This window comes from Pan paniscus, chromosome 13 (genome assembly GCF_029289425.2).
Source record: "Pan paniscus chromosome 13, NHGRI_mPanPan1-v2.0_pri, whole genome shotgun sequence".
Classification (NCBI taxonomy): Eukaryota; Metazoa; Chordata; class Mammalia; order Primates; family Hominidae; genus Pan; species Pan paniscus.
This window is the reverse complement of record NC_073262.2, coordinates 133,060,056-133,079,616: the sequence shown is the minus strand read 5'-3', so window position 1 is coordinate 133,079,616 and position 19,561 is coordinate 133,060,056. Positions and strand designations below refer to the sequence as shown.

General features: G+C 37.5%; 1 protein-coding gene across 26 annotated transcripts in view; it reads right to left on the bottom strand.

The window, feature by feature from the left end:
• The window catches only part of SP100 (SP100 nuclear antigen), a 132,093-nt gene that overhangs the window by 97,614 nt on the left and 14,918 nt on the right, over positions 1-19,561 (bottom strand). For 25 of the 26 annotated variants that reach the window (XM_034955327.4, XM_055109192.2, XM_034955331.3 and 22 more), the window contains 3 exons: positions 4,767-4,929; positions 3,516-3,684; positions 941-1,024 (listed from right to left, as the gene is read on the bottom strand). In XM_034955327.4, coding sequence (XP_034811218.2) covers positions 941-1,024; positions 3,516-3,684; positions 4,767-4,929 — 416 coding nt within the window. Of the gene's footprint in view, positions 1-940; positions 1,025-3,515; positions 3,685-4,766; positions 4,930-7,309; positions 7,392-19,561 lie in introns of all 26 variants that reach the window. The other variant, XM_034955333.3, reaches the window with a different exon arrangement.

Sequence of the window (19,561 nt, the reverse complement as noted above, 5' to 3'; positions counted from 1 at the left end):
GAGGGATGGAGGTTAATTTAATAATCAGGTGCCAATGATTTAATCAATCCAGGCTGTATAATGGAATGTCCATAAAGAACCCTAAGTGACTGGGTTCAGAAATCTTCTGGGTTGGCAAACACATGGAAGTGCCAGGAGAGTCGTGTCCCAGAGAGGGCAGAAGCTCTGTGCCCTTCCCCACGCTTTGCCCTATGCATTTCTTCCACTTGGCTCTTCTTGAGTTGTATCCTTTATAATAAATGTCAAATATAAGTCAACATTTCCATGAGCTCTGTGTGATCTACTAGGAAAGTATGAAAGCCAATGAAGGGCTTGTGGGAACCTCCAATTTACAGGCACAGGCCACAACCTGAGACTTGCAACTGGCATCTGAAGTGGGGGGCATTCTTATGGGAATGAGCCCTTAACCTGCAGAGTCTGTGCCAAGTCTGGGCAATTAGTGCCAGAATTCAATTAAATTATAAGATATCAGGTGGTATCTACAGAGAATTGGAGAACTGACTGATGTGGGGAGACCAACAACATGTTTGGTGTCAGAAGTGTTGTGAATATGACAGTACAGGTAAAACAGGAGCCTTTCTTTCCCCAGGGGTCTCCTCTTTGATGTTGACCACGGGCCACGGGCTGTGGTTCTTAACCCTTCGCAACTTCACACTGATCCCCTACAGGGACCTTTTTAAATTACAATTACTTCTAGGTAGTCGGCATCTGTAAATCTGGCCTACTGACACGCTTGGTTCTTATTCCCTCGTGGTTATTGAGCCAACTATGCCTTGTCATGGCCACTTCTCCAGGACCCTGCACCTGGTTAGGAGCTCATATAACCCCCTCCTTGACTTCTCCATAGTCCTTCCATATGTCTTCCCTGATTCACAATCTCCACTCAGAACCTTGGATCCCTAACCTCTCTTAGAAACAGCTTTTATTCTGTCATTTTTACCTTGTTCAAGACTTAGTTGGAGGCCGGACCTCTCCTCCCTCTCTTCTTCTTCACTTTCTTGGAGAGGCAATTTGTCATGGATTACTGAAGAGTGGGAGAGAGAAGAAGCAATTAGAGATCTACAGGGACCAGGGACAATGTCTGGAAATCATGCTTTTAGGAATTTCCAGCCCTTGGGTGACTCAGAGCTCAGAGGGTTCCACATGACCTAAAGTTCTCCCGTCATCCCCTGGGACAGAGAAGAGAAGACCCCAACAATGAAGGCTTTATTGTCCTACACAAAAAGGAGACATTCAAGATTTAAGGATAAAGGAGTAATGGAAACATTGTGAGCTGTGTTACCCTCAAAATTGTCAGATGGCAGAGTAGGCATATATCAAGTGTAAGGAAGAAACTGGGGAATTCCCTGGGGAGAAGGTCTCAAGTCCTAGAGAGATTCCACTTTTTTATAATCAGCCAGGTGCAGTGGCTCACACCTGTAATCACAGAAAATCAGCCAGGTGCAGTGGCTCACACCTGTAATCACAGCACTTTGGGAGGCCGATGCAGGAGGATTGCTTGAGCCCAGGATTTTGAGACCAGCCTGGGCCACATAGCTGGACCTCATCTCTGAAAAGAAAAATAAAATTAGCTGGATGTGGTGTTGCACACCTATGGTCCCAGCTACTCAAGAGGCTGAGGTGGGAGGATCACTAGAGCCCAGGAGGTTGGGGCTGCAGCGAGCTGAGATTATGCCACTGCACTCCAGCCTGGGCAACAGATTGGAACTGTCTCAAAAAACATAAATAAATAAAAAATAAATGAGAAAAACCTCAACATCTTTAAAGATGAGCCTAGAAACAGGAGAATGTTGTCTTAATTGGGTCAGGGAGGATGAACAGTTCTCAAATAAACACAACAGAGGACACAGGGGCAGCTTGTGTGGACTTCAGGGTCCGAGAGTCAGCAGCATCCCCCTGATGGTGGGTGGGCTTGCTGCGCTGGGTGGGGCGGTGGGCGGTGCTGTCCCAGGTCAGTGACAGTGAGCCTCAGGGCAGGTCACCCAAGCACAAGGAGCGCCAGAAACTAAGACGTGAGTTGTGGGCACTGGAACTAGGAAGGGGGATCCCTGCAGTCCATGGAGAGGAACAGAGCCCCTGAGAATGTGGGCAGTAAAGGTAGCACCATTCCCTTCATCCCCGCAGCCTGGACCATCCTGCTTACAAACATAACATTGACTCAAAATTTGTGCCCAGGTATTTGATTTCCTTTTATTCCTTTTCTGACTTGAATTTTTGCTATAGAAATTATTTTATTATTAATTTAGATAAGGTTAGTATTGACACAAATCAATAAGCCATATACAACTACTGCTTACACTTCTTTCCTTGTTTATAAACCTGCAGTATTTCTTGATTGCCTAGCGAGTAAACTTCAAATTCCTTAGCTTTAAATTCCAGACCTTTCAATATCTTCCTCCAATTGATCTAAGTCAACTTCTATACTGCTTCTCACTCTCAGATTTAGCCAAATCTAATTTGTCCTGTTTTGCAGACATGTTTTCATACTTTTATTCCAGTTCCCATAGCATCCACCATCTTCAGGGCATGTGCCCATTTTTCTTGTGATGTCTCTATCTCTTATTTGGAGAACTGGGTTGAGATTAAACTGTGTGGGAATAAAAAGTTTTCCAGGCAAGTAAAAAAAATTGGAGGACATCTTTAACGTGTACCATTTTAATAGTATAAATTATGCATTCTCAGGAAAAAGGTCAAGAATGAAACCTTTAGTTTGGTATAGCACCAAAAATAGTCCCTGGCAGAGTAATCAGTTTTGTCAATCTTTGTTTCACCCCTTGTGGATAAAGCGTTAGCAAAACCACTTCTGCTTCATTGAAGGCAAACTTGACCCAGGGTTAACTTTCTTGCTCATATTCTGGAAACCTAATAAAGGTAGCCTTTTTTGCAGTGTTACTAGGCAAACACTGAGGTTAGAAATGACCCATAACGGGTTGACTGGGACTATATATGGACAATAAATACCTGTGGGGAAGCCATAGTTGTGGTCTTCCTTCAATTGGTAACTCTTGTAACTCAGCTTGCTCCTGTAACTCAGCTTGCCCCTTAGGGCGTCCTGAAAGCTGTGACTGTGGAGTTGTTACAAGAGACATACACTCCCACAGGCATGTGGTGCTGAGCCAAGGTGGATCCTGCACCCACAGCTAAGCTGTCACTCAGGGCAGGTAGTAGTCAATTTGGTGGACTGCTATGTAGACCACTGCAAGGGCTCCCACTGAAGATAAGAAGCTGCCCTGTTGGGATTCTGTTTCTTATCCTATACTCTTCTAAGTAAATCTGATGCCAGTGTGGCTCTGGTTGTCCTGTGAGTCTAAGTGGCCAGTGAAGCAGACCTCCGGGTACTTGTTTTACCATAGCCATACGCCATGAGCTAAGAGAAGACTCATGACATGTCTGTTTTGTTAACTACTCTATGCCCACTGCCCAACACAACATGTCACACATGGTAGGAGATCAGTATATACTTATTGAAAAAACTTGGCCCTGGAAATAAAAAGGTAGATAATAAATTTAATTACCATTTTCGAAGCCTTTATAAATGTGAATTAAATCGGGGTATTCCTGCATGTTGACATCGCTGAACAGTGCTTCCAGAACTGGCAGGTTAAATGTCTTCTCCAGTTCACTGAGAACATTGTACACCACTCTCTGTACAGGGACCAGGTTTCTACAAGAATCTTGAGAATCCTTAAAAAATATTGAATGGAGAAAATATAAATAAAGACTTCCAAGTCACAGAAGAGCTCTAGAAAGGAATTCTATGGTTACTGTATTCTAATTTCTCTACATAGGTATTTTCATGTGAAGTTCTATAATTTTTACTCATTTGTATAACCAGTAATGAAAGAAGTAAGTCCCTTGTCCTTAAAAATGCCCACTGATGAGCCTGATTGCTTCACCCTCATTTACATTAGATGCAAAAAGGGGAAACTTGGAAGGATAAAAGTGGGCTCAAAGTCCTTTAAGAGCCTGATCCATATGTTTTTAGGATAGACGTAGCAGGCAATTGATGAGTGGCTGTTTTGTTGGCTGGACAACCCCTGCTCTTCCCCCAAGACTGATTTGGCCTGAAGGGCCCAAGGAAACCAGGCAACCAGTCTCCCCTTGCTGTGAAGTTGGCCACAGAGGAAGCATATTCATAGCCAGAGACGACTCGCTGCTCTGTATCTCCAACAGGGCCTATGGGTGGAATTTACCCATATTCCAAGACTCCAGAAATGCACACACAAAAAAAAGGAAACAAAAAGAAAACAAATGTGTTGGAGAAAGAATAACAAGCATCTACCTCCAAATTTGTCCTCTCTAGACATCAATTCCCTGTGGGTTTTAATGTTCCCAGATCTAGGCATTTTAAATTGATGTTAACTGGAAGAAAATGCTGTGTCAATTGCTATTTCAAGTAAATCACTTCATTAAAATTATTTTTAAGTTTTAGTTTATGTTATAGTGTATGAATTCTACAAAACATTGTACATTTATGGAGAACACCTGTTTCCATTCCAGTTTCTCTAGTACCATTCACTCCAACTCCAGAGGGCACCATGGAACACCATTTCCTCAGCTGGAAGTGGGACCATCTCCGGCGACCTCTGCTTCTCCTCTCCTTTTCTACTTTACAGGAGCACTTACAGAAACACTTGAAAAAGTTCCCCACTCATAGGAGACCTGTCAGTTAGCAAATTGTACCCTGAAGTTTTGGTCTACGATATCAAAGCATAACTTACTTTGGGGCTGCTTTACCAGATCGTGACATAATAAACTTTACTTACTTCAAACATTTTATTTGTGATGAGATCACGATCACGGAGGCCCTCGAGGAATGGAAATGTCTTTTTTATTGCATTTGAAATCTCCACCTTATTTCTTTTGAAGTGCTTGAATACAATGTCATAGAGCAGCCTGTCATCTACACCCTGGTCTTCCGTGAACATCCTAGGGAAAAAGGACACCATGTGAAAATGGTCATCAAGATTCTGAGATGTTTGTGGAGGCTGTAAGAGTTTACATATAAGGGACACGCTACAAAGAACGAACATATATAAATTAGGTGGTCCTCAGTAGAGGCCAGAAAAAATGCAATTGAAGCAACAAAAAAGATGTAATAGAAGAAATGGAGGTTGTGAAAAACTAATATAGAGGACTGAAAAAGTTCTGTCTAAACTGAACAAAGCCATTGTAAAGATACCTTCACCTAACCACATATGGAATATTTTTTGAAATAAAAATTAAATTCCTACAGAATCTAGGTGGAATAAGCAGGTCATCCACAGAGAAATGAAAAACAATGGAATAAAAATAAAATCTAACCTTGAATATGCATCTTAATCAACTGAGAGAAAACAAATCTGAGAAAGATGAAAATAACATGTCCTTCTCTAATCTGTAGCTGTTAAGAAAGAAATATAATCCTACATCATTAATTCATAAATAATACAATGCAGTTTAATAATAATAATGATACCACATTATTGAGAATTTCATGAGAATATCAATGACATCTCCTAGAATGCCTGATTCTACTTTGTATTAATATCAATCTCTCTGTATTATTGTTATATATGGTGAATCATTTTAGGCATCTGAATTTCAGAAATTGTTGCCATTTCCTATGAAAGTAATTTTAAAGTTGAATCTCTAATTCTGGTTCTTAGCTGATTACTTTATTGCTCTGACAATGTTTTAGCCAACATCTCAGTATTTCTTAATATTATGAAAACTTATGAGCCCTTCCTTCCCAACCAGAAGAGTATTATTGGCACTTTCCAGTATCTAACATGAGGCAGGAAACAATAATGTTACATTATTGTTTTGATTTTCTGTAAAAAAAAGTTTCTGGCTAAAGATTACTAAAATGATAACAAAGGAATTAGATTCACAATGACAAAGAGAATGGCAGAGGACAATGAGCAGATAAGAGATTTCAAGTAAAATCTTGAAGGTGAAAAGTGGTCAGAAAAGTGCTAGTTGCAATAGCAGGTAGGGGATGGATGCTTTCAGAGGTTAGGAATCATGGTGCCCCACAGAATTTGTAAGAAACAATGGAGATTTGAAGGGAGACACAGAGCCAAAAACTGATGTGTTATTTGAGAAATGAACAGAACAGTGTGTGCCCTGCCCGTCAACCCACATCCTGACCATATGCAACCAGGCAGTCTCTCAGGGCAACCACTGCTGTCATTTTTTCCATCATATCTTAATACTGCCCGCTACCGGATTTTGTGTAAATGGGATAAAAGGTATATATGCTTTTGTGTCTGCCTTCTTTTGCTTATCATTCATGTTGATGTGTTGAACAGTAGTTTGTTCATTTTTGTTGTTGAGTGGCATTCCATTGTGTGAATATACCACAATCTGCTTATTCAATTTTCTGTTCATGGTCATTGGAGTTGATTCCACTTTGAGACTAGTATAAACAAAATTGCTGCTCTTGTACAAGTCTTTTTGTGGCAAGATGTTTTCACTTATCTTGCGTAAATATGTAGCAGTGGAATTGCTGGGTCATTGTGTAAGAGTACATTTAACCATTTAAGAACCTGCCAAACTGTTTTTCAAAGACTATCAGAGATAGCCTTTCTAGTTTTAGCCATTCCAGTGTGTGTGATGTGATAGGTCATTTTCATTTTAATTTGTATTTCTTTAATGATAAAATGATGTCAAGCACATTTTCATGTGTTAATTGGCAATTTATTTTTTGTAAAGTGTCTGTTCAAGTCTTTGGCCCATTTATATTATTCAATTTTACTTATTGATGGGTAGGCATTTTTAAAATATATTATGGATAGAAGTGTTTTGTCTGATTTATGTATTGTGAATATTTTCACCCAGTCTGTAGCTTCTCTTTCATTTTCTTAATCATGTCTTTTGATGGGAAGAAATCTGTAATTTTGATGAAATCCAATTTATTATTTTTTCTTTTATAATTAATGACTTTAGTGTACTTTCTAAGAAATATTTGCCTACTCCAAGGTCATGAAAATATTCAAAAAACAATTTACCATATTAGCATGGGTTTATATATGTACTTTCTATGCTATACCATTGATCTATTTGTCTACCCTTATGCTGATAAGATTTTGCCTTAAATATCATGGCTTAACAAAAGTCTTGAAGTCAATTAGAAAAGATTGTCTTGGATTTTCTAGATTCTTTGCTTTTATACATTACCTTTTCAAATCAATTAGTCAATTTCTTCAAGAAAAAACTTTAGGACTTTTTTTTGGATTTGAATTGAAGCTACAGATAAATTTGGGGGAGATGACAACAACATTGAGCTTCCAATCTGTTAACATTGTATATCTCTCCATTTACTTACATGTGTTTAATTTTACCCAGCACTGCTTATAGTTTTTAGAAGTCATGTACATCTTTCATTAAATTTATTCCTCTCCAAAAACCTATTGAAATAAAAAATTTAATTTAATTAAATTTAAAAAATAATAAATTTATTCCTAGTTATTTTATTGTTTTGGTGTTACTTTAAATGATAATGCTTTTCAAATTCCTTATTACTATTATATGAAAATACAATTGGTTTGAAATGTATTAACCATGAATTTATGGCATTGCTAAATTCATGTAGTATTTCTAGTAAATTATTTATAGATTTCCTTTGTATTTTAAAGAAAATAATTATATCATGAACAAATAGACTGATTTACTGTTTCTTCCCAAACAATTATTTCCGTTTTTTGGTCTCATTTCACTGGTTAGGAGTTTGAATACAATGTTGAAGAGAAGTGATGAGAGTGGACTTCCTTGCCTTATTTCCAATTTCAAGGAAGAAGCACTCAGCAGCACCATTAAGTGTGATGTTTGCTATACCTTTATACATATTCCTGCTTCTTTCTTTCCTTCCTTCCTTCTTTCCTTTCTAAAAGATTTGAAAATAACTACTGATTGAGTGAAATCAGACCTTATAAAACCTTATGTAACACTGAAAATAAAAATAAAAAGCAGACATAGTTTGCATTTTTAGAGAGATAAAACAGGAAAACAATGAGTTGTAAAAGATAAAACAGGAAGTCCTAGCCCGAGCAGTCAGACAAAAGAAAGAAATAAAGGGCATCCTAATCGGTAAAGAGGAAGTCAAACTTGAGTCACTGTTCACCAATGATATGATTAGTATCCTAAGATATAGATCTGATAAATGAATTCAGTTAAGTTTCAGGATACAAAATCATCAGTAGCACTGCTATACACCAACAATGATCAAGCTGAGAATCAAATCAAATCCCTTTTACAACAGCTGCAAAAAAATAAATAAATAAAAAATAAACCAAAAAAACAAAGCAAAACAACAACAACAACAACAACAAAAATCCAAAAAACCTTAGGATATACCTAACCAAGGAGGTGAAAGATCTCTATGAGGAGAACTACAAAACACTGCTGAAAGAAATCACAGATGACACAAGCAAATGGAAACACATTCCATGCTCATAGATGGGTAAAATCAATATTGTGAAAATGATCATACTGCCCAAAAGCAATCTACAGATTCAATGCAATTCCCATCAAAACACCATCATCATTATTCACAGAACTAGAAAAAACAATCCTAAAATTCATATGGAATCAAAAAAGGGCCCACATTGCCAAAGCAAGACTAAGCAAAAATTCCAGAATCTATAAATAACTCAAACAAATCAGCAAGAAAAAATTCAGATAATCTTATCAAAAAGTGGGCAAAGGATATGAATAGACAGTTCTCAAAAGAAGATATGCAAATGGCCAAGAAATATATGAAAAAATTCTCAACATCACTAATTATCAGGGAAATGCAAATCAAAACCACAATGCGATACCACCTTACTTCTGCAAGAAAGACCATAATTAAAAAATAAAAACATGATAGATGTTGGCGTGGATGTGGTGGAAAGGGAACACTTTTACACTGCTGGTGGGAATGTAAACTATTACAACTGCTGTGGAAAACAGTATGAAGATTCCTTAAAGAACTATCATTTGATCCAGCAATCCCACTACTGGGTCTCTACCTAGAGGAAAATAAGTCATGATATGAAAAAGACATTTGCACACGCATTTATAGCAGCACAATTAGCAATTGAGAAAATGTGGAACAAGTCTAAATGCCCACTAATCAATGAGTAGATAAAGAAATGTGACATATATATGTATATATACACATATACATGTATACACACATATATATACCATATATGTGTGTGTGTGTGTATATATATATATACACACACACACCATGGAGTACTACTCAGCCATAAAAAGGAATGCAATAATGGCGTTCTCAGCATCCTGGATGGAGTTGGAGACCATTATTCTAAGTGAAGCAACTCAGGAATGGAACCAAGTATCGTTATGTTCTCACTTATTAGTGGGAGTTAAGCTATGAGAATGCAAAGGCATAAGAATGATACAATGGACCTTGGGGACTTAGGGGAAAGGGTGGGAGGGGAGTGACAGATAAAAGAATACACATTGAGCTCAGTGTACACTGCTTGGGTGACAGATGCACCAAAATCTCAGAAATCACCACTAATGAACTTATCCATGTAACCAAAACCACCTGTTCCCCCAAAACTACTGAAATGAAATAAAGACAAAATGGAAAAAGTATGAAAAATTATTTAAACAGAATGTAAAAGAAAAATGATATTGAAAGGCAATATTAATAATATTGAAAAAGAAGCATCAATATTGATGATATCGATATTGACTGGAATCAAAGAGAATCCAACTAAAGACACAACTAAGAAAAAATGACACAAAAAATGTTGAAATTGAAAATCAGCAAGTTATGGTATGCAACTGTAAATAAAACAAAAAGCAAGACTGTTCCCATTTAATGTCAAATCAAAATTCAAGAAACAAATCTTGAGACAAATGTTTTACAGGCATTGAAAAACAATTCACCCCTATTTTTTGATTCTTTACATATACAAAAATGGACAAAGTATACAGGCTCTGGATAAATTAATGAGTGATTTAATATTTAATCTTGTGACTTAAAAACAGAGAACACGGCTGGGCGCAGTGGCTCATGCCTGTAATCCCAGAGCTTTAGGAGGCTGAGGCGGGCGGATCACGAGGTCAGGAGTTCAAGACCAGCCTGACCAACATAGTGAAACCCCATCTCACTAAAAATACAAAAATTAGCCAGGCATGGTGGTGCATGCCTGTAATCCCAGCTACTCGGGAGGCTGAGGCAGGAGAATTGCTTGAATCTGGGAGGTGGAGGATGCAGTGAGCCTCTGCACTCCAGCCTGGGTGACAGAGCAAGACTCTGTCCCAAACAACAACAACAACAAAACAAAACAAAACAAAAAAACAAAGAAAAAACAGAGAACACATATTTCTCAATACCCTTGAAATATATATCAATATTCAGCATAATCTTAGCCACAAAAGAAGTCACAAAAAGTTATAATCACTAGAAGTGAAACAGACTTCATATAGAAAATAAATTACTTAAGATTTTAGAAAACAAAAGAAAACGCACTGTGTTGGATCAAAGATGAAATAAAACTTGTAGTTAGAGGTTATTTAGAACCAAGAAGAAAGAGAAAACCAATGACAATGAGATTGAATGAAACAAAAAAATAGTTCAACTTTAGAAAGTCTCTATAATTTTATACCAATAAATAAAAGAAGAAAACGTATTTAAACATATTCATGAATAGGTTTAAAAGGGAATTTGATAAGTCCTAGCAGTTATTTTTTAAAAATTAAAACTATGAAATAAAAACTAACACAAAATGAAGTCTCTAAAATCAGCAAATGTTGTAGTAAACATTAATGGTGAAGTCATTTAAATAGAAAACAATATGGGGATGTCTACCATTACCATGGTCTTTTACATATATATGTGTGTGTGTATACATACACATGTGTGTGTATACACATATATGCGTGTGTATACACATATATGCGTGTGTATACATATATATGCGTGTGTGTATACACATATATATGCGTGTATACACATATGTGTGTATACACATATACATGTGTGTTCACATATACATATTTTAGAAGCTTTAGCTAATGCAGTAGGATATGAAAATAAAATAATTGGTAGAAATACTAAAATAGTGTACAATATGTTCTATAATTATATATGTAGGAAACCTATAGACCTAATAAAATTCATAAGAACTAGAAAAAGAATTTACCAAGGAGTATATATTAGTCCATTTTCACACTGCTATAAAGAACTGCTCGAGACTGGGTAATTTATAAAGGAAAGAGGTTTAATTGACTTACAGTTCAGTGTGGCTGGATAGGCCTCAAGAAACTTACAATCATGGTGGAAGGCGAAGGGGAACCAAGGCACCTTCTTCACAAGGCAGCAGGAAGGAGAAGTGCCAGGTGAAGGCAGAAGAGGCCCTTATACCATCAGATCTCATGAGAACTCACTCATTATCATGAGAACAGAATGGGCGAAATTGCCCCATGATTCAATTACCTCCATCTGGTCTCTCCCTTAACACCTGGAGATTACGGGGATTACAATTCAAGATGAGATTTTGGGGGGGGACACAGCAAAACCATATGAGAGTATGAATAGAAAATAGATATATAAAACTTATAGCTTTTATTTGGAATGACATACATTGAAAAAAATACTCAGACTCAATAGCAAATACAAATGTATGTATTTATAAACATCTGAAAGGTATGAGACCTGTATGAAGAAAACTATAAAAATCTTATTGAAGAAAATTAAATAAGATCTAAATAAACAGAGATTATGAAAGGCCTCCAATTACAAAAAAGGTAGTAGTTTTAAAACATCCATTATTCTGAAATTATTATGTAAGTATAGTGCACTTGCAACCTGGAACCCCATTGAAACTGGATAAAATATTCCTGCATTAGTTTGCTAAGGATAATGGCCTCCAGCTTCATCCATGTCCCTGCAAAGGACATGATCTCATTCCTTTTTTATGGCTGCATAGTATTTCATAGTGTATATGTACAATATTTTCTTTCTCTAGTCTATAATTGATGGCAATTTAGGTTGATTCCATGTCTTTGCTATTGTGAATAGTGCTGACTGCATGTTCTCACTTATAAGTGGGAGCTAAATGATGAGAACACATGGACACAGGAGGAACAATGCACACTTGGGTGTTTCAGAGGGTGGGGGCTGGGAGGAGGGAGAGGATCAGGAAGAAGAGCTAGTGAATGCTGGTCTTAACACCTGTGTGATGGAATGAATCACACAGCGAATCACCATGGCACACTTTTGCCTGTGTAACAAATCTGCATATCCTGCACATGTACCCCCGAACTTAAATAAAAGTTGGAAAAAAAGCTGAATCAAATAATGTAAATATTTAAATGACAGAACAAATATCTGAGTCAGACAAAAAAAATTTGAGAAGAGAATAGTTAAAGGAAGATTTCTCTTAATAGGTTAAAATGTTTTTAAAAAGCAATACAGATATAAAAGAGTGTAGAAAAGCATTTTCAATATATATGACAAAGGGTTAATATATCTGATATTAATGGGCAAAGACTACAGTCTATTAATAAAAAGCAACAAATAACTCCTCCAAAATGGACCTGAACAGGCAGCTTAAATAAGAGAAAATGAAAATGTCTAATAAACATATGAATACATAAAAACTAAAATATCAATGAGAAACCATTGCTCACCCATTAGATTGGCAAACACAATTTCATTAGTGACACTATGTCATGAGGGAGAAGATTCAGAAAAACAGACACTTACTCATCCCTGGTGTAAGCATGAATTACTACAGCCTTTTCAGAAAAGATGTGGCAACATCTACTAAATTTTAAGATATACTACAGACTGACCATGCAGATCCACTTTTGGAATCTATCGTATAGAAATGAAAAGACAACATCCATCTTATAAAAACAAGAACTGCAGAACTTTCAATGCTCCCAATTTCTTCATGAGTGAAAGCCAGATCCTTACACTGTTCAAAGGGTCTGAAATGATACATCCTTTGCTCCTCTCCTTTTGCTCATGTCTGTCGGGCCACACTCACCTCTGCTGTTTCTTGACTACACCAGAGATTCTCTAGCCTTAGGGACTTGATACTGGCTATTTTCTCTACTTAGCATAGACACATATATCTATGTAGTGAACTAACTCCCTTGTCTCTTTTAGATCCTTGCTTCACTATCACCTTCTCAATGAGGCCTGCTTTGACCAACCTATCTAAAAATCACAATCACAATCCCCTTAGCCTGCCCCCACACTCCCAAGCTCCTAATCTGCCTCTATTTTTTTTTCTCATGCCCTTACTACTCCCTAACATGCTAAATGAATTACTTATTTGTGTATTTATTGTTTATCTATTCTTTATTGTCTCCTTTCCCCCAAAAATATATATGCCACGAGGGCAGAGATTTTGTCTGTTTTGTCCACTGATTTTTCTTGAGTATCTGATATATACAAGGTGTTCCATAAATATTTGTTGATTAGATGCTCATAAATGCAAAATTTTTGTTGAAACATTGTTTTTACCAGCAAAAACCCCTCAACAATAACACGTACTCCTAAACCTGAAAACAACCTAATTGTGTATTCAGCTGACTGGTTAAGTACATTATTGTAAATATACACTGTTGAACTATTACATAGCTATTTAATTCTAGTAATTTGGATAGACAGTCATAGTTTTGTTGTTCAATGAAAACATCATGTTTAGATCAATATATTATGATCTCATTTTTATATAAATTAAACTAAAAAAGTCTTTCATTTGTACATAAAATTCAGAATAAATGTTAGGGAAGGCATGGAACCACTACACCCCAGTTGTCAACACTGGCTTAGTGGACAGTTTCAGGGTTCTAACCAGGTCCCTTCAGATTTTTCTTTTACCATTTTTTAGGTAATATCAGAGAAAAGAAATAATACAGTAAACAGAACAAGATTTTGAGTAAGTATATTTAATAACCCCATAACTTATTTAATAATATTGAGACCTAATAAGTTATGGGGTTATTAAATATACTTACTCAAAAGTCTATGACTCAATATTAGGTCAATATTATTCAATAATATTGAATAAGTTATGAATAATATTCAACCAACTAGGAAACTTAGGAATTTAAAAGTCGAGTTTGCAAATTCAAAAATAAAGGTAGGCAAAATAATAAAACATTTAAAAATAAATTGAACAAACAGAATGCAAGACTTGCATGCTGAAAATGGCAAAACATTGATGAGAGAAATTAAAGATCAAAATAGAGATGCCAATGTTCATGGATTGAAAGACTCAATATGTTTAACATGGTAATTCTCTCCAAATTGATCTAGAGACTCAGTATGATTCCTATCAAAATCTCAAATGGCCTTTTGCAGAAATTGAGAAGCGATCCTAAAATTTACATGGAATTGCAAAGAACCCAGAATATCCAAAACAGTCTTGAAAAAGAAGAAAAAAGTTGGAAGACTTATACTTTGTGATTTCAACACTTACTATAAAGCTGCATGAATCAAGACAGTACTGGCATAAATATATATAAAGATCAATACAACAGAACTGAGAGTGCAGAAATAAATCCTTAGGTTTTTGGTCAATTGATTTTCAACAAAAGTGCCAAGGCAATTAAATGAGGAAAAGATAGTCTTTTCAACAAATAGTACTAGTATAACTGGATAGGCACATGCAAAAATATGAAATTAGACCCTTACCTCACACCATATGCATAAATCAACTCAAAATGGATCATGCATCTCTAAATGTAAAAGCAGGGATGGCTTTATGGGCATGCATCCTGTGCAGTCACAAAAGACTCTGTGCTTAGTTTAATGTTCTGCTTTCACTGTTTTGAAATCCTTAATAATTTTTGAACAAGGATCCCCCCATTTTCATTTTTCACTGCGTTTCCCAAATTATGCAGTAGTCTTGTAAAACAGCAAAAATGATAAGACTTTTGGAAGAAAACACAGGAAAAATCTTTGTGACTTTAGGTAAGACAAAGAATTAGCTACCACAAAAGTATAATCAGAAGAGAATAAATGATAAGTTAAAATTTAACAAAATTTAAATCTTTTGTGCCTCAAATATACCATAAAGAGAAAGAAAAGATTAGTCACAGTCTGGGAGAAAATATTAGCCAATCATATTTTTAATAAACTAGTTGTATTCAGATATGTAAAGAATTCTGACAACTCAATAAGAAGACAAGCCAATTAAAAATGGACAAATGATTTGAATAGATATTTCTCCGAAAGACATATGAAAAATAAAAACATGTGAAAAGATGTTCAGTAGCATTCATTATTAGAGAAAAGCAAATCAAACCACAACAAAATACCAAAATACATTCACTGGAATGACTACAAAGACATAAAATAACAAATTTTAGCAAAACCTGAACCCTTATACATTGCTGTAAAATGGTCTTTTGGAAACGCTGTAAGACAGATTTGAAAAAAGTGAAACATAATGCTACTATAGAACCCAATAGTTTCACTCCTAAATATCTACCTAGAAACGAACATGTATATCCACACAAAGGCTTGTATGCAAATACCCAGGATAGCATTATTCATAATAGTCAAAAAATAAAAACAATCCAAATTTCCATTGACTGGCAAATGAAAAAATACCATTGATAGAGCCATATAATGGAATACAATTCAGCAAGAAAAAGGAACAAAATATAAACACATGCTAAAACATGGATGAACTTCAAAATATTACGTTTGATGAAATAACCCAGATGTAAAAGACCGTATAATATATGGTCCATTTACATGAAATGGCCAGGAAAGGGAAAACTACAGAGATAGAAAGTATATTGGTGGTTGCCTAGGGCTGGAGAATAGGAGCAGGAATTGATCCCAAATAGTCATGAAGAAGCTTTTAAGGGTAGTTAAAATATTCTACACTTGGATTGTGATGATGGTTGCACAACTCTGTAATTCTGTTAAAAATCATTGAGATACACACTTAAAACAGGAGAATTTTACAGTATGTAAATTATACCTCATTAAAGCTGTTAAAAAATAAAGGTGGGTGTGCAGAATAGACTCAGTTGAAGAGTAACTTAGTGAGCCACATTTTTCTTTCTGGAATATAGGCAGGGAAAGATATGGAAAATGTGAAAAAAGAAGGTTACACTGCATAGGATGTTTCAACATTCTGCCAAGGGGAATTCCAGAAGAGAATAGAAAGAAAGAGAATAGGGAAATCAAGTAAAAAAAAATAGTCTTCCAGAGCTGAAGCTAGAACCTTAGATTTAAAAGGCACATCCAGGATGGGATGTCACTAAGATGGCAGAATAGGAGGTTTCTGGCTTTAGTCTCTCTCACAGAAAGACTAAGTAGCAACTATCCATAGACAAGGATGCCTTTGTGAAAATTTCAGAACCCAAGAGTGAAGTTGAACCACCTCCCTTGGACCACAAAACCTGAGAAAAACCACATTAGAAGGGGTAAGAGGAATGGATTCACTTTGACTGTGTTGCTCCTACCCCAGGCTGGCACAGCACCACACCAAGAGGTTTTCTCTGAGCCTAAGATTTCTCCAGTGGGGAAAACAGAGCCTGAGGAGGACACCCAGCTTCCCTGGCATTCTGGGCTGCTTCTTAGGAGGCCCAATTCTGTCTTGCCTCATGGGAAACAAACAGGAAATCAGAGGGGCTGGACCACCTGGGTTTGATTAGAAATGAAGAAGTGAGGGCAGGGCTCACAGTGGCCAATGCATAGATTGTCATGCTGGTACTGTGCTCCTGACATCAGCACCCTATCAGAGAGCTCAGCCAGCAGCTCTGTCCACCTGCAGAGGCAAGCTGGTGGCCCTATTTGGCCAGGTAGCATGGTCAGCAGTTCTAAGTAGCTTGGGTGCCTAGCCAGCAGCCCAGCCCACCTAAGACGTTTAGGTTTCTGTCTTGCCTGACCAGGGAACCCCCAAAGAAATTCTGCCCAGCCTCAGATCCTAGCATATGTCTTTGCCCAGGCAGGTAATCAAGCCAGCCACCCTGCCTAACTACAGAGTACGGTCTCTAACCCTGTTAACCAGGAAGTCCAAATTGAGACCCTGCCCAGGCACAAAGCCCAGCCAATGACCTGCATGGGCAGGAAACCAAGCCAATGACCTCTCTCAATGGTGGGCACAGCTTTGGGGCCCCAAGCAACCAGAGATCCCAGCCTATGGCCATGCCCAGGCAGGGAGTAGAAGAAGTCACCCTGTCCAAATGTAGAACGTAGCCTGTGGTCCTACCCAATCACTCAGCCCAGCCAGTGACACTTCTGAACTGTGGGGCACAACTTGCAGCTTTGCCTGAACAGGGATTCCAGAAATTTATGCTACCTTCCTGATGAGCCCAGCTTGTAGCAAGGACCTAAGGGAGGGGCATATTCTGTGGTCCCACTGAACCTGGGCACCTGGTAGCAACTCTGATAAACTTTGAAGCACAGCCAGTGGCCCTACTCTGGAGAATAACTAATCCAGTGGCAACACCCAACTGTGGAACACAGTCTTCAACCCTGCCTAATCACAGAGCCCAGCCTGTGACCATACCTGACAGTAGCTTAAGGCCTTGTCCCATCTTAGAGCCTGGCCGTTAGCCGCTGCCCAAGAAAAGGGTCCAGTCAAAACATCCAAACAACCATAGAGAGCAGCAGTGGCCTTACCCAACCTCAGAGCACAGGCAATGATCTGACCCAGCTGGAGATCTCAACAGCAAGCTCTGCCTGTCCATGGATGCTACCAGCTGACCTGCCCAGAACTCCAGGCTGGACTGACTAGTGAAGGGCTTTCCCTGACGAAACAAACTTATAAAGCCTGGAAGAGGTTATTGTTTCCTCAAATGTGCAGACACCAATGATAGGATGCATGGATCATAAAGAATCAGGAAAAAATAGTATCACTAAAATAAACGAATATGCTCTAATAACTGACTCTAAAGAAATAATAATCTGTGAACTTACTGACATATAATTCAGAATAATTCTCTTTAAAAAGTTCAGTGAACTATAAGTAAACACAGATAGACAACTCAACAAAATTAGAAAACAATATATAAACAAAATTATAATGCCAAAAAGGAACAGGAACCATTTTTAAAAAGCCAGAAATCCTAGATCTGAAAAATACAATGACTGGATGGAAGAATTTAATAGAGAGCTTTAACGGATGACTCAATCAAGCAGAAGAAAGACTAAGTGAACTCAAAGATAGGTCATTTGATATTATTTACTCAGAGGAGCAAAAATAGCAAAGAATAAAAATGAGTTAAAAAAAGCCTATGGGATTTATGGGACACCATCAAGTAAAACAACATACAAATTATGGGAATTACTGAAGGAGAAAAGAGAGAGAAAATGAACAGAAAGTACATTTAGAGAAGTAATGGCTGGAAACTTCCCACATTTGGGGAGAGAAATGAACATCTAGATTCACTGGGCTGAAAGGTGCCCAAGCAGATTGAACAATAAAATTTGACATCAAGAAATATTATAATTAAATTATCAAAAGATAAAGACAATATTTTGAAAGCAGCAAGGAAAGTATAACTCATTACATATAAGAGAGCTCTCATAAGACTAGCAGCAAATTTCTCAGCAGAAACCTCCTCCTCTCAGCCCAGGAGAGATTAGGGTGATATGTTCAAAATGCTGAAAGAATAGAAACTCTACTGACCAAGAATGTTATACCTGGTAAAGCTGTCCTTCAGAAGTGAAGGAGAGATAAAAACCTTTCCAAACAAACAAAAGCTGAAGGAATCCATCATCACTAGACCTGTCTTACAAGAAATGCTAGAGGGGTTCTTCAAGCTGAAATGAGATGGTACTAATTCACAACATAACAATATATAAATATACAAAATCTTACCAGTAAAGGTAAATATATAGTCAAAGTCAGAAATCTCTAATATTGTAATGATTGTGCATAAGTCACTTTCAATTCTGGTATAAAAGTTAAAAAACAAACTATTAAAAATAATTATATCTATAGCAATTAATATAGTTGGCTCCATGTCCCCACCGAAATCTCATGTTGAATTGTAATCCCCAGTGTTGGGGGAGGGCCCTGGTGGGAGGAACTGGATCATGGGGGTGGATTTCCCCCTTGCTGTTCTTGTGACAGTGAGTTCTTATGAGATCTAGTTTAAAAGTGTGTAGCACTTCTCGGCCAGGCGTGGTGGCTCACGCCTGTAATCCCAGCACTTTGGGAGGCCGAGGTGGGTGGATCATGAGGTCAGGAGATCGAGACCATCCTGGCTAACACAGTGAAACCCTGTCTCTACTAAAAATACAAAAAATTAGCTGGGTGTGGTGGCGGGCGCCTGTAGTCCCAGCTACTCGGGAGGCTGAGGCAGGAGAATGGCATGAACCTGGGAGGGGGAGTTTGCAGTGAGCTGAGATCGCGCCACTGCACTCCAGCCTGGGCGACAGAGCGAGACTCCGTCTCAAAAAAAAAAAAAAGTGTGTAGCACTTCTCCCTTCAGTCTCTTTCTCTTCTGTCACCATTTGAAGACGTACTTGCTTCCCCTTCGCCCTTCCACCATGATTGTAAGTTTTCTGAGGCCTCCCCAGCCATGCCTCCTGTACGGCCTGTGGAACTGAGTCAATTAAACCTCTTTTCTT